This window comes from Hylobates moloch, unplaced genomic scaffold, assembly GCF_009828535.3.
Source record: "Hylobates moloch isolate HMO894 unplaced genomic scaffold, HMol_V3 SCAFFOLD_33, whole genome shotgun sequence".
Taxonomy (NCBI): domain Eukaryota; kingdom Metazoa; phylum Chordata; class Mammalia; order Primates; family Hylobatidae; genus Hylobates; species Hylobates moloch.
In genome coordinates this window covers 2,592,833-2,605,821 of record NW_026652308.1, presented here as the reverse complement: position 1 = coordinate 2,605,821, position 12,989 = coordinate 2,592,833, and the positions used below count along the sequence as shown (strand labels likewise).

The window sequence follows — 12,989 nt, the reverse complement described above, 5'->3', positions numbered from 1 at the left end:
GGCCGCGCCGCCGCGCCTCCCCGCCTCCGCGCCGTGACGCCGCCGCCGGGCGCGGGGACCGCGCCGAGCCCAGGCCCCCGCCGCCGGGCTCTCCGCTCGGCCGAGGGGCGCCCGAGCCGCCGCGGCGGTAGCCTGGAAAAGTTTCCCCGCCCGGGCTCCCCAGGGTAAGCAGCGAGGGCGCGGGGCCCGGGGCCCGGGGAAGGCAAGCGCGCCTGGGAGCCGGGCCCGAGGGGAGCCGGCCGGGCCGGGCCGCTCTGCCCCAGGAGCGGGCTCCGCGGCCCGGGTGTCCGGGCCGGGGAGGGTCGGGGCACTGGCGCCGATGCAGCCCCGACCCGGGTCCCCCGGGGCCCGGCTGCCCGCTGGCTTTCGGGAACTGGCCCCGGGGCCGGCCCCGAGGGTGGAGCTGCCGGGAGCAGACAGGGCGCTCCGCAGCCACCTGAGCGCGCCGGGCCCGTCTGGGCCCCCCGGCCCTGGCCGGTACTTTTCCGCGTGGGGTCAGGGCGAGCCCTCTGACCTCAGGAAGCGCCTGCGGGGCCCCTGCTGGGGGCGGGATGGGGAGAAAATTCTGCAGGCGCCGGGTGCTCCAGCCTCCCCGCTGCCTCGGGGGCTGCCGCCGGCTCGCCCACTCCGCGGCCGAGGAGGGCCTGCGTTCCGCCCGGGTAGGGGAGGAGCGGCCGGGGGCGAGGCGGGGGCTCCTTCGCCCGGGCCTCGCCCCCGCCCTCACACCTGTGCGGCGAGGACTCAGGTGCGGGATCCCCGGGCGCCGGCGGCCGGCGCAGGTAGGTCCCGGGGCTGCCTTCTGCCGCGGCCTGGCCGAGGCCCCTGTGCCCCCGCGGGGTGGCTGGACCGAGGGGCGGCCTGCTTGCCAGACAGGTCTGACGGCAGTCACTTGTCTGGTCAGAACCCGCTTTCCCATCATCCTCTACCCCCTGGCCCCTGGGGTGCAGACCCTCATCCACCGGAGAGTGTTGGGATTTCTATTCTGACTTGGGAAGTGCGAGGAGAACCCAGGTGATATGGCGTGGTGAGGGCGGGTGCTGAGCAGGTGTGGACACAGCATAGGAGAGTAGCCAAGCCTGGCCTCTTCTCAAGCAGGGCAGCCCTCGTTTTACTATTTCCTATATTGGGCTTTTACGGAGCATTTGATTTTTAAAAAGGATTCTGTGGCTTTTTAAAAAGTTTGAAAGCCGCTGGTCCAGCAGTTTTTCCACCAAGGAAACTGAGGCCCAGGGAGAGGAAGTGACTTGTTAAGATCATCCAGCAAATAGTGGGCAGGGACTGGGAGCGATAATTTCACGGGAGCCTCCCAGGGCTGGTAACAGGACCCCGCGTGGTGTCTCTGCTAGAGGGAGAGACTGATTGGGTGTCCGAGTGGCCCTCCCGTGGCCTGCTCTGTGGCTGTGTCAGAGCCAGACCCCCAGTGTCTGAGAAACAGCAGTCGGTCCTGGGGTAAGGCGCAATTTGAGTGGCCCAGAGTGGCTCTCTGTGTCGGGAGGTTCTGGAGCTGGAGAAAAGGGCTTTGCCCAAGAACACAGCCAGGAAGAGCACCCACAGCTCTCTCTGGCCACAGCCTGGAACAGAGTCCCATGTGAAACAAGATCTTGAGAAATACAGCAAGCCTCCAGGTTTGAGACAAACTGGGACTAGAGGGTGAGTCAGAGTCTGGGATGGGGGTGGGGAGAAACCCATTCATTCATTGTTTTCAGTTCTTACTCTTTTCGGGGATCATCCCTTGTCCCACATGCTGTGGCAGAGCCGTCTGTGGGGGTCTCATTTTCTGGAAGCCATCCCCACCCCTCACCATGGCTGGGGTTGTTGGATAGAAGGAGGCTGGCCCTCTTTCTTTGGGGGGACTGTTCACTTGCGCCTGAAGCCTGCTTTCTTTCCGAGTGCTGCAAGGTAATTAAATAGTTGGTTAATCACTGTTAACGCCAAGCAGCTGCAGCTCCATCTACAGTGTGCTGGAATCTGGGCTAGACCCAGATGAACCCAGCCTCGATTTGGGGGCTCCAGCAGGACTCACAGCACTGTGGTTGGTGGTGGTGGGGGCAGGGGGGTGGTTGCATGACATCTGGACCCAAGAGGAAGCTGTTGTGGCAGCAAGAGACTGGAGAGAGATGAGGCCCCGTTCCTATATGGCTCTGCCCCCAGGGTCCCACATCCTCTGTTAAATGAGGGACTTGGGGCAGGGGGCGGTCCCTCCATCCCCTAGGGCTGGGGCACCTAGCTGCCCAGCCATTGATCAGGCCAGCTTTCTGGAACCAACCACCCAAAGCACCATGGGGCTGTGGTTCCCAGGGATGTGCAGGAGCGGTATTGTAGATGTCTCCTGCTATCAGCTGTCAGGTTATTTTGGTCCAAACTGAAAATACTCCAGGAATTGTGTGTGGAGTACCCCCAGCCTGCAGGGTGGGACTGCAGCAGTCCGGGAGGCCAGTTGTGTCTAAGGGCAGCCTCTGGAGAAGCGAGGAGTTCTCTGTGGTGAGCCTGCCTCTCTAGCTCCCCAGGGCCTACGTGAGCTGGGATGTCTTCCTTTTGGTATCTGGCAAAGAGTGGCCTTGGCTATGGAAGTGGTAAGGGCATCCAGGGCCCTGCCGCTGCTCAGGGAGCTTGGCACTGTTTGGGATACCCCCAGCAGCACTGCTGGGACCTCCACTAGCTTCCCCCCTTCCTCCAGGGCCTTGGCTTCTGGCTAGTCAGGGGCCCTATGTGGGGACAGTTATGTGGCCCTGGGCAGAGAGGTCCCGCCGTCTGTTTGCTGAAGGAGGAAAAACAACACTCGGGCTATTGATTCAGCCTCACCTTGGCGCTCCTGGCTCAGCAGCCAGTGTTTGCCCTGGCTTTCTGGGCTCGGATTACGCAAGGCTGGTGGGCGTGGAGCAAGCAAGGGGGCAGCTGGGGGCCTCCAGGCCCAGGCAGGGCAGGGCTTGGCGGCCCCAGCGTTCCCCAGGAAACTGTAAAAACGAGCCTGGGCCCCTGACTTTGCTGATAGCGGCCATCTCAGCCATAGAGGGAGGTGAAGCCTCTGTGATCTCCACCCCCGCACCCCCTCAGGACATGGCCCCTAAAAGCACCATCCCATTTAGGGTCACCCATTTTCTTCCTAGGAGCTGTGGGGCTTTGCAAATAACTCCCTATGGCTGAATCTGCTTTGCTGAACTAGGAAACCCTAGTGAGTTGTATAGATGCCATTCACTTAAAAACCTTGAAAAGCCAACATCTTATTCCTATGTAAAATATACCTAGGTGATTTGGAGAATACAGTGACACAAAGAAGAAAATAACAATTACTTGTAATTCTCACCATCTTGAGAGAACCACTGTTAACATTTTTTAGCGTGTGTCCTTCCAGATTTTGTTTTAGTTTGTATAAATATACGTGTATAAATAGTTTTTAAAAAATAAAATGGGATTATGTGTACATACTGCTCTATAATGCATCTTTTTTACCTTGATCATGGTGAATATTCATTTGCTGTTTCTGATTTTGAGTGACTCAGGGCTTGATAGTCTTCATCCTGCTTCTTCTGTTACACTTTTTTTTTTTTTTTTTGAGAGGGAGTCTTGTTCTGTCGCACAGACTGGAGTGCAGTGGCGCGATCTTGGCTCACTGCAACCTCCACCTCCTGGGCTCAAGCAATTCTCGTGCCTCAGCCTCCCAAGTCGCTGGCACTACGAGCACCCGCCACCACACTGGGCTAATGTTTGTATTTTTAGTAGAGACGAGGTTGCACCATGTTGGCCAGGCTGGCCTCGAACTCTTGACCTCAGGTGATCCACCCGCCTCAGCCTCCCAAAGTTTTGGATGACAGAAGTGAGTCACCATGCCCGGCCCTTCTGTTACACTTCTTATATTCTTGCATGGAGAAAGGACTGGGGGGGACTGTGAGGGCATCCATCTGTCCATCTATCTGGCTGGCCTTGGGGGCTAGATTTCTTCTGGGGAGGACTAATTTTTTTACCCTTCTCCTCCAGATCTCATTTCAGGCCCCAATTGAAACTTGGGGTGGGCAGGGCAGCTTTAGTGCATGGCAGGGGAGGAACTGACCCTCTCTCCCCTTTTCCCCTCTTGTTCCTCTCAGAGTCGGCACTCCTCACCCTCCCGAGCCCTGCCCGTCTCGGCCCCATGCCCCCACCAGTCAGCCCCGGGCCACAGGCAGTGAGCAGGCACCTGGGAGCCGAGGCCCTGTGACCAGGCCAAGGAGACGGGCGCTCCAGGGTCCCAGCCACCTGTCCCCCCCATGGAGCTGAGGCCCTGGTTGCTATGGGTGGTAGCAGCAACAGGAACCTTGGTCCTGCTAGCAGCTCATGCTCAGGGCCACAGGGTCTTCACCAACACGTGGGCTGTGCGCATCCCTGGAGGCCCAACGGTGGCCAACAGCGTGGCACGGAAGCATGGGTTCCTCAACCTGGGCCAGGTAGGTGTTCTCCCACAGGACACTGCCAGCGGGTGGGAGCAGAGAAGACAGGGATTCTGGTACCGGGGAGCAGGAACTGTTGGCCTTGTTTGCTCAGGGGCATCTGGGTAGCCGGCATGTGCTGGGTGGCCATGAGCAAAGCACAGGTGGTTCAGGCAAGCAGCATATCCCAGTGAGAGTGAGTCCTCATGGCCTCTGCATGTTGCTGGGTCCTGGACAGGGAGCAGATGCCCCGCACCCCCGACCGTGGAGAGCCTCCCATGAAGCCGCTGTCCACCCCCGTCCCCCGCCTCCCCGGGGACTGACAGATGGAAAGCCCAGCTCAGTCTCCCTGCTCTATTGCAGATCTTCGGGGACTATTACCACTTCTGGCATCGAGGAGTGACGAAGCGGTCCCTGTCGCCTCACCGCCCGCGGCACAGCCGGCTGCAGAGGGAGCCTCAAGTGAGTGTGGCCCCAGCCCCCTCCTGCTGCCACCCTCCCCCTCCTGCTCTCAGGAGCCCCTCTCGCCTCCTGCTCCACCCACACCATCTCTCCCTCACTCCCCCGCAGGTACAGTGGCTGGAACAGCAGGTGGCAAAGCGACGGACTAAACGGGACGTGTACCAGGAGCCCACAGACCCCAAGTTTCCTCAGCAGTGGTACCTGGTACGCGGCCTTCTTGGCTGCTGGGACCTCCTCCCCAGATGCACCATCCACCCACTATGAGCTCTTGGATGGAGGAGGCTGACTTCGAGGCCTCCTCTGATTCTTTTCCTTTCCTCCTGCTGGGCAGTCTCTCCCTGGCCCATCCTAATAAGCAGGCCTAGGGGTGGCCCTCCCAGAGTCCTCTACATTCCCATGGAGTCCAGACAGCCAGTGGCGGCCTTTCAGGAGCAGGGATGGTACAGGAGGAGGTTTTAGGGTGGCAAGGGGATTCTTCAAGATGCCCCTAGCCTCACAAAACCAGTCATGTCTCATAAGTGATGGGGTGGGTGTCTCCACAGTCTGGTGTCACTCAGCGGGACCTGAATGTGAAGGAGGCCTGGGCGCAGGGCTACACAGGGCACGGCATCGTGGTCTCCATTCTGGACGATGGCATCGAGAAGAACCACCCGGACTTGGCAGGCAATTATGTGAGGAAGCGGGGGAGGGAGGTCATGATCCCTGGTGAGGTGTGTCTAGGGGCTGTCATGTTCTATCAGTGAGGTCAGCCTTCTCCTGATGGTGGCCAAATCCTTCTTAGGATCCTGGGGCCAGTTTTGATGTCAATGACCAGGACCCTGATCCCCAGCCTCGGTACACACAGATGAATGACAACAGGTAAGAAGTGGCAGGCCGCGGCCTCTGCCTGTCTTCTCCTTTCTTCCACTAAGGAACAGGGCTGAGCCTGGGTGAGATGTGCCCTGCCTAAAAGGCTGAGGCTTTTTCCACAATCCTGGCCCACCTGGGGCTCTGAGGGAGGGCTTGGTCAGAGTGGAGACGGTCACAGGCCCAGTGGAGTGTGGGAGACGGGCTGGGCACTCAGGGGATGATGGGTGTCGGATGTGTGGATCCCTCGTGCTCCTCAGGCCACATCTGCCAGGCCCTGTTCACCCCATTTGTCCTACTCATGCTACGTGCTTGGCCCTGGCAGGCATGGCACACGGTGTGCGGGGGAAGTGGCTGCGGTGGCCAACAACGGTGTCTGTGGTGTAGGTGTGGCCTACAATGCCCGCATTGGAGGTGAGTGTGGGCCTGGGCCACCCTGTCTTCAGGAGGGCCCTTCAGTGGGATTTTTCCCTGCCCGCTTCCCATCTGGCCAATGCCTGCCACTTTCCCACTGTGGATCCTTCGATCATGTGGCTGTTCCATGGAGGGTTCTCAAAGGGTCAAAGACTGAAAGACCTGGACCCCTGTGGAGTGAGGGTTTCCTAGCAGGAGTCTCCTGAAATCCTCACGACCCATTGTGAGTCCTCACGTGGCAGGTCCTTGATGACCAGGCTCTTTTGGGAACCAGAGACTCTTTCTAGTCCAGAATGTGTGGTTGGGGGCAGGAGGTGTTCTCTTTTTCCTTCTCTGGGTCTTGTCTTTGGAAGGCAGAGGCAAACAGGTAGTTGGGGGTTCAGGGTTTCCCAGCATCAACCTCCACCCTCCCCTGCTTATCCCCTGGGGTGCAGGGCTGGGTGTGCTCCTTGGGGTGGGGGGGCCCTGACAGCGGGACCCATGCAGCATCCCTCTTCGTGCCCCCCCCTCATGGCCAGGGGTGCGCATGCTGGATGGCGAGGTGACAGATGCAGTGGAGGCACGCTCGCTGGGCCTGAACCCCAACCACATCCACATCTACAGTGCCAGCTGGGGCCCCGAGGATGACGGCAAGACAGTGGATGGGCCAGCCCGCCTCGCCGAGGAGGCCTTCTTCCGTGGGGTTAGCCAGGTGAGGTGGGGATCTGTCCAGCCCCTGGGGGCAGGCTGGGTGCTGTCTTCCGTAGCTATCTCGTGTTTTTTGGTTTATTTATTCTCATGTTTAACTTTACACAAAGCATGTTTATTGAAACATTAAGGGACAGAGGAAGAGTAAAGTGCATATACCACTTGGACTTGGCTAATTAAAAAACAAATTTTTTTTAGAAATGAGGTCTTGCTATGTTACCCAGGCTGGTCTCAAACTCCTGGCCTCAAGCGATCCTCCCGCCTTGGCCTCCTGGTCTGATTTTTTGTGTGCCTAGATAGACATATTTGGATACGTACTTGATCCACCAGGGATCTCACAGGGGACAGGAAGTTCCCAGAGAATGAGGCTCCGGCCTTCCCAGTTCTCCAGCAGTGTCCTCCTGCCAGCCCTCCCTCAAGTCCCAATCTTGAATGACCCCAGCCCACTCTGTCCACAGGGCCGAGGAGGGCTGGGCTCCATCTTTGTCTGGGCCTCGGGGAACGGGGGCCGGGAACATGACAGCTGCAACTGCGACGGCTACACCAACAGTATCTACACGCTGTCCATCAGCAGCGCCACGCAGTTTGGCAACGTGCCGTGGTACAGCGAGGCCTGCTCGTCCACACTGGCCACGACCTACAGCAGTGGCAACCAGAATGAGAAGCAAATCGTGAGTCTTACCTGGGGGTGGGGGCTGGGGAAATGGGGCTGCTGGCTGGCTCTGTCCAGCACCCTCTTTTGGAGGCTGTCTGCCTCCACCCCCATGTGGCTGGGTGATAGTGGCTCAGGCATCATGGAATATGAACTCCGGGGCTCTCTAGGTTCTTGGAGGCCATGGAGCCATCTCTGAAGCCTTTGAAAAGCCTAGACTCTCCCTAAAAACATACATTGTTCTTATTCGTCTCCAACCTCTAGTTGAACCCCCTTATTCCTTTGGAAAATGAGGCCCAGGAGGGGCTCGTTATTAGCCTGTCCACAGCAAGTTAGCAAGGCAGCAGTTGGGACCCAGGGTTCTTGGCCCTGGCTCCCCATACCGTCTGTGGTGCCCAGGGCCTGTATGCAGAGGGAGGGTAGGCAGGTGGCTCCTCTAGCCACCTCCACCCATCACAGGCCCCAATATGATTATCTTCCTGGCAGGTGACGACTGACTTGCGGCAGAAGTGCACGGAGTCTCACACGGGCACCTCAGCCTCTGCCCCCTTAGCAGCCGGCATCATTGCTCTCACCCTGGAGGCCAAGTAAGTGGGTGGGGGCCAGGGGCAACCCTGTCCCTACCAGCACTCTCTGTAGGGCAGCCCTTAGGGCAGCTGGAGAGCTGCTCCCAAAAAAGACTGATCCCCAGCCTCCCCTTTCCTTCTTTGCAGTAAGAACCTCACATGGCGGGACATGCAGCACCTGGTGGTACAGACCTCGAAGCCAGCCCACCTCAACGCCAACGACTGGGCCACCAATGGTGTGGGCCGGAAAGGTGAGGGCAGGCTGGCCCGGCAGGCTGGATGTGGAGTTAGGTGGAAGGCACTCTGTGCCTCACGGCTGACCCCACCTTCCCTGTCCCCACAGTGAGCCACTCATATGGCTATGGGCTTTTGGACGCGGGCGCCATGGTGGCCCTGGCCCAGAATTGGACCACAGTGGCCCCCCAGCGGAAGTGCATCATCGACATCCTCACCGAGCCCAAGTGAGGGCTGGACCCAGGCTGGGAGGGGGCCAGTGGGGCCTGAGAGTCGCAGGGGGTGCCCGCTGGTCCCTCTGGGCCAGGCTGACCATCATGGTGCTCTCCTGCACAGAGACATCGGGAAACGGCTCGAGGTGCGGAAGACTGTGACCGCGTGCCTGGGCGAGCCCAACCACATCATTCGGCTGGAGCACGCTCAGGCGCGGCTCACCCTGTCCTATAATCGCCGTGGCGACCTGGCCATCCACCTGGTCAGCCCCATGGGCACCCGCTCCACCCTGCTAGCAGCCAGGTGCTTGCTCTGTCCCTGCCCTCCCTGCCCAGCGCCGCCTCCTCTCACAGCCCGCGTGCTCGCCTTTGCTCGCTCACACGGCCCAGGGGACACTGAGTGCTACTCAGTGGGGCACTCTTGGCATTTTGGGAGGGACAGTTTTGTCCTGTGGGACTGTCCCATGTTGCAGGAATCCCTGGCTTGCACCCATTTAATGTCAGTAGTGTGCCCCACCTTGTGCGGTGCCTGTGTACCTTTCTAGAATCCCCCAGTTGAGCACGTCTGGCTCACTGAGAAACAGCCAAGCCAGCAGGCACTTCTGGCCCCATGGGGTTGGTCTGCGTGGGGGAAGGGTGTGTGGCCTGTGTGCTGTGGGTTAGATGTCCCTGGCTTGGGGTCCCCCAGAGGCCTCAGGGCTGTGTGCACTCCCCTCCCCAGGCCACATGACTACTCCGCAGATGGGTTTAATGACTGGGCCTTCATGACAACTCACTCCTGGGATGAGGATCCCTCTGGCGAGTGGGTCCTAGAGATTGAAAACACCAGCGAAGCCAACAACTATGGTACTGGGGGCACTTGAGGGGTAGGGGTACGACGTGGAAGGCTGGCAGGATCTAGGGTGCTGGGTGTGGTGCCAGCACTGTCCAACTCTTGCCTCTTCCCCGCTCTGGAACAGGGACGCTGACCAAGTTCACCCTCGTACTCTATGGCACCGCCCCTGAGGGGCTGCCCGTACCTCCAGAAAGCAGTGGCTGCAAGACCCTCACATCCAGTCAGGCCTGTGTGGGTCAGTAGTGGGTGCTGTTGGGCTTTGGGGGCCTGAGTCTGGGGTAAGGCGGGTGCCTGTCCTGAAGCCCAGCTCTAAGAGAAAAAAGTCTCAAGAGACCTAGAGCCCCTGGGGCTCTTGGGATGACCACAGTCCTGGGGCTGGAGGATCCTGGGGATGTGGTGACTTGGCTTGGGGCTGCTATGGTCCTGGGGCTACAGTCTGTTTAGCTGACACACACTTGCCCTCTCTCCCACGCCGGCAGTGTGCGAGGAAGGCTTCTCCCTGCACCAGAAGAGCTGTGTCCAGCACTGCCCTCCAGGCTTCGCCCCCCAAGTCCTCGATACGCACTATAGCACCGAGAATGACGTGGAGACCATCCGGGCCAGCGTCTGTGCCCCCTGCCATGCCTCATGTGCCACATGCCAGGGTCCGGCCCCGACAGACTGCCTCAGCTGCCCCAGCCACGCCTCCTTGGACCCTGTGGAGCAGACTTGCTCCCGGCAAAGCCAGAGCAGCCGAGAGTCCCCGCTGCAGCAGCAGCCACCCCGGCTGCCCCCGGACGTGGAGGCGGGGCCGCGGCTGCGGGCAGGGCTGCTGCCCTCACACCTGCCTGAGGTGGTGGCCGGCCTCAGCTGCGCCTTCATCGTGCTGGTCTTCGTCACTGTCTTCCTGGTCCTGCAGCTGCGCTCTGGCTTTAGCTTTCGGGGGGTGAAGGTGTACACCATGGACCGTGGCCTCATCTCCTACAAGGGGCTGCCCCCTGAAGCCTGGCAGGAGGAGTGCCCGTCTGACTCAGAAGAGGACGAGGGCCGGGGCGAGAGGACCGCCTTTATCAAAGACCAGAGCGCCCTCTGATGAGCCCACTGCCCACCCCCTCAAGCCAATCCCCTCCTTGGGCACTTTTTAATTCACCAAAGTATTTTTTTATCTCGGGACTGGGTTTGGACCCCAGCTGGGAGGCAAGAGGGGTGGAGACTGCTTCCCATCCTACCCTCTGGCCCACCGGGCCACCTGAGGTGGGCCCAGGACCAGCTGGGGCGTGGGGAGGGCCATACCCCACCCTCAGCACCCCCTCCATGTGGAGAAAGGAGTGAAACCTTTAGGGCAGCTTGCCCCGGCCCCGGCCCCAGCCCCGGCCCTAGCCCCAGCCCCAGCCCCAGCCAGAGTTCCTGCGGAGTGAAGAGGGGCAGCCCTTGCTTGTTGGGATTCCTGACCCAGGCCGCAGCTCTTGCCCTTCCCTGTCCCTCTAAAGCAATAATGGTCCCATCCAGGCAGTCGGGGGCTGGCCTAGGAGGTATCTGAGGGAGGAGGCCACCTCTCTAAGGGCTTCTGCACCTTCCACCCTGTCCCCCAGCTCTGGTGAGTCTTGGCGGCAGCAGCCATCATAGGAAGGGACCAAGGCAAGGCAGGTGCCTCCAGGTGTGCACGTGGCATGTGGCCTGTGGCCTGTGTCCCATGACCCACCCCTGTGCTCCGTGCCTCCACCACCACTGGCCACCAGGCTGGTGCAGCCAAGGCTGAAGCTCTGGCTGAACGCTGTGCTGGTGTCCTGACCACCCTCCCCTCTCTTGCACCCGCCTCTCCCGTCAGGGCCCAAGTCCCTGTTTTCTGAGCCCGGGCTGCCTGGGCTGTTGGCACTCACAGACCTGGAGCCCCTGGGTGGGTGGTGGGGAGGGGCGGTGGCCCAGCCGGCCTCTCTGGCCTCCCACCCGATGCTGCTTTCCCCTGTGGGGATCTCAGGGGCTGTTTGAGGATATATTTTCACTTTGTGATTATTTCACTTTAGATGCTGATGATTTGTTTTTGTATTTTTAATGGGGGTAGCAGCTGGACTACCCACCTTCTCACACACCCACCGTCCGCCCTGCTCCTCCCTGGCTGCCCTGGCCCTGAGGTGTGGGGGCTGCAGCATGTTGCTGAGGAGTGAGGAATAGTTGAGCCCCTCCTAAGTCCTGAAGAGGCGGGCCAGCCAGGTGGGCTCAAGGAAAGGGGGTCCTGGTGGGAGGGGCAGGCTGACATCTGTGTTTCAAGTGGGGCTCACCATGCCGGGGGCTCATAGGTCACTGGCTCTCCAAGTGCCAGGGGTGGGCAGGTGGTGGCATTGAGCCCCCTCCAACACTGTGCCCTGGTGGAGAAAGCACTGACCTGTCATGCCCCCTCAAACCTCCTCTTCTGACGTGCCTTTTGCATCCCTCCCATTAGGACAATCAGTCCCCTCCCATCTGGGAGCCCCCTTTTCTTTGTCTCCCCTAGCCATTCCTGGTACCCAGCCACCTGCCCAGGGGTACCCCCTCCTCTCCCATCCTCCTACCCTCGTGGCCAGCCCGGCTGGTTTTGTAAGATACTGGGTTGGTGCACAGTGATTTTTTTCTTGTAATTTAAACAGGCCCAGCATTGTTGGTTCTATTTAATGGACATGACAAGATGATGTTAGAGGTTTTAAAGTGATTAAACGTGCAGACTATGCAAACCAGGCCAAGTCTCCAGTGTGGTACCGTTGCTCCTGCATTGCAGCTGAGGACAGGTGGCCAGTTAGGCCTACACAGTGGCTTGCCTGCCTGGATGTGGGCCCAAGTCAGAAGGCCAAAGTCCTCCAAGGGGCGGGAGGATGTGCCAGCCCCTAGTGGGGCCCCCTGGGGTGGGGCTGGTGACCTCTGGTCCTCAGGAGCTGAGCACTTCACTCCCAAAGTCCTGGTTTCCAGCAGTGTGAAGAACTGGGCCTATTGTGTCTTCCTGGGCTGAAGTGACCTGGCCGCCACAGGCTATAGGGCTGAGGCCTAAGGTGGGGGCCTGACTGAATCAAGATGACTTGCTGTGGGGAGCCTGAGTCCCAAATGGAAAACTCCACACCTCTCTGCTCCCCAACCCCTGCCCCTTGATTGCCCCAGGTCTCCCTTGGGACAGGAAGCCCCTGCCTGAGGGTAGGAGGATGGGGACAAAACCACCAGGATCTGTCCCCGAGAAGCAGCCTCTGTTCGGGATATTTACTCGGAAATTTTATTCAAATGGAAGCTGGCGCCTGAGCCTCTCCTTAGGGAATAACGTGAGGTGGGGAGGGCTGGGACCAGGGTTCCCTCTTCCTCTTCTGCGGTGGCCCTGGCCTGGTGCTAGGACTGCGCCCCTCCCCTCAGTACCCGCGGACACCCTGGGCTTCCCTGGGCCCAGCATCTGCCTGGGGCCTCGCCCTGGGCTCCCCCTCCTGACCCCCACCTTGCGCCCCTTCCCGGTGTTCCCGGGGCGCTGCCGGGCCCTGGGGGCTGCGGGCCGCAGGCGGCTTTCGGCTGGGCCATTCTTTCCCGGCCCCCTCCTCCCTTCCGTTTCCGTGGCCGTGCGGCCGGCTAGAGGCTGCGGCCCAGCGCGGAGCAGGGGGGCTGGCAGGCGTCGGGGCCGTCGGGCCGGTCCCGCCCGCCCCTTCCCCTCCACAGGCCCGCCCCGGGGCCTGGGCCAACTGAAACCGCGGGAGG

The 12,989-nt window shown here is 60.5% G+C and overlaps 1 protein-coding gene across 2 annotated transcripts; it reads left to right on the top strand.

Annotated features, from left to right (window-relative positions):
- The first annotated feature begins 44 nt into the window (after positions 1-44).
- LOC116463314 (furin) lies at positions 45-11,999 on the top strand. 2 transcript variants are annotated; one of them, XM_032146349.2, is made up of 16 exons: positions 45-164; positions 4,083-4,418; positions 4,764-4,862; positions 4,971-5,066; positions 5,405-5,533; positions 5,644-5,720; positions 6,034-6,122; positions 6,641-6,813; positions 7,268-7,480; positions 7,948-8,048; positions 8,175-8,278; positions 8,371-8,488; positions 8,598-8,777; positions 9,195-9,319; positions 9,433-9,543; positions 9,788-11,999. In XM_032146349.2, the coding sequence occupies exons 2-16, from the start codon at positions 4,242-4,244 to the stop codon at positions 10,378-10,380; spliced, it is 2,385 nt and encodes a 794-aa protein (XP_032002240.1). In that variant the 5' UTR covers positions 45-164; positions 4,083-4,241; the 3' UTR covers positions 10,381-11,999. The 2 variants fall into 2 exon arrangements, with proteins under 2 accessions (XP_032002240.1, XP_032002242.1); XM_032146351.2 differs by lacking the exon at positions 45-164 and adding an exon at positions 406-779.
- Positions 12,000-12,989: the final 990 nt, after the last annotated feature.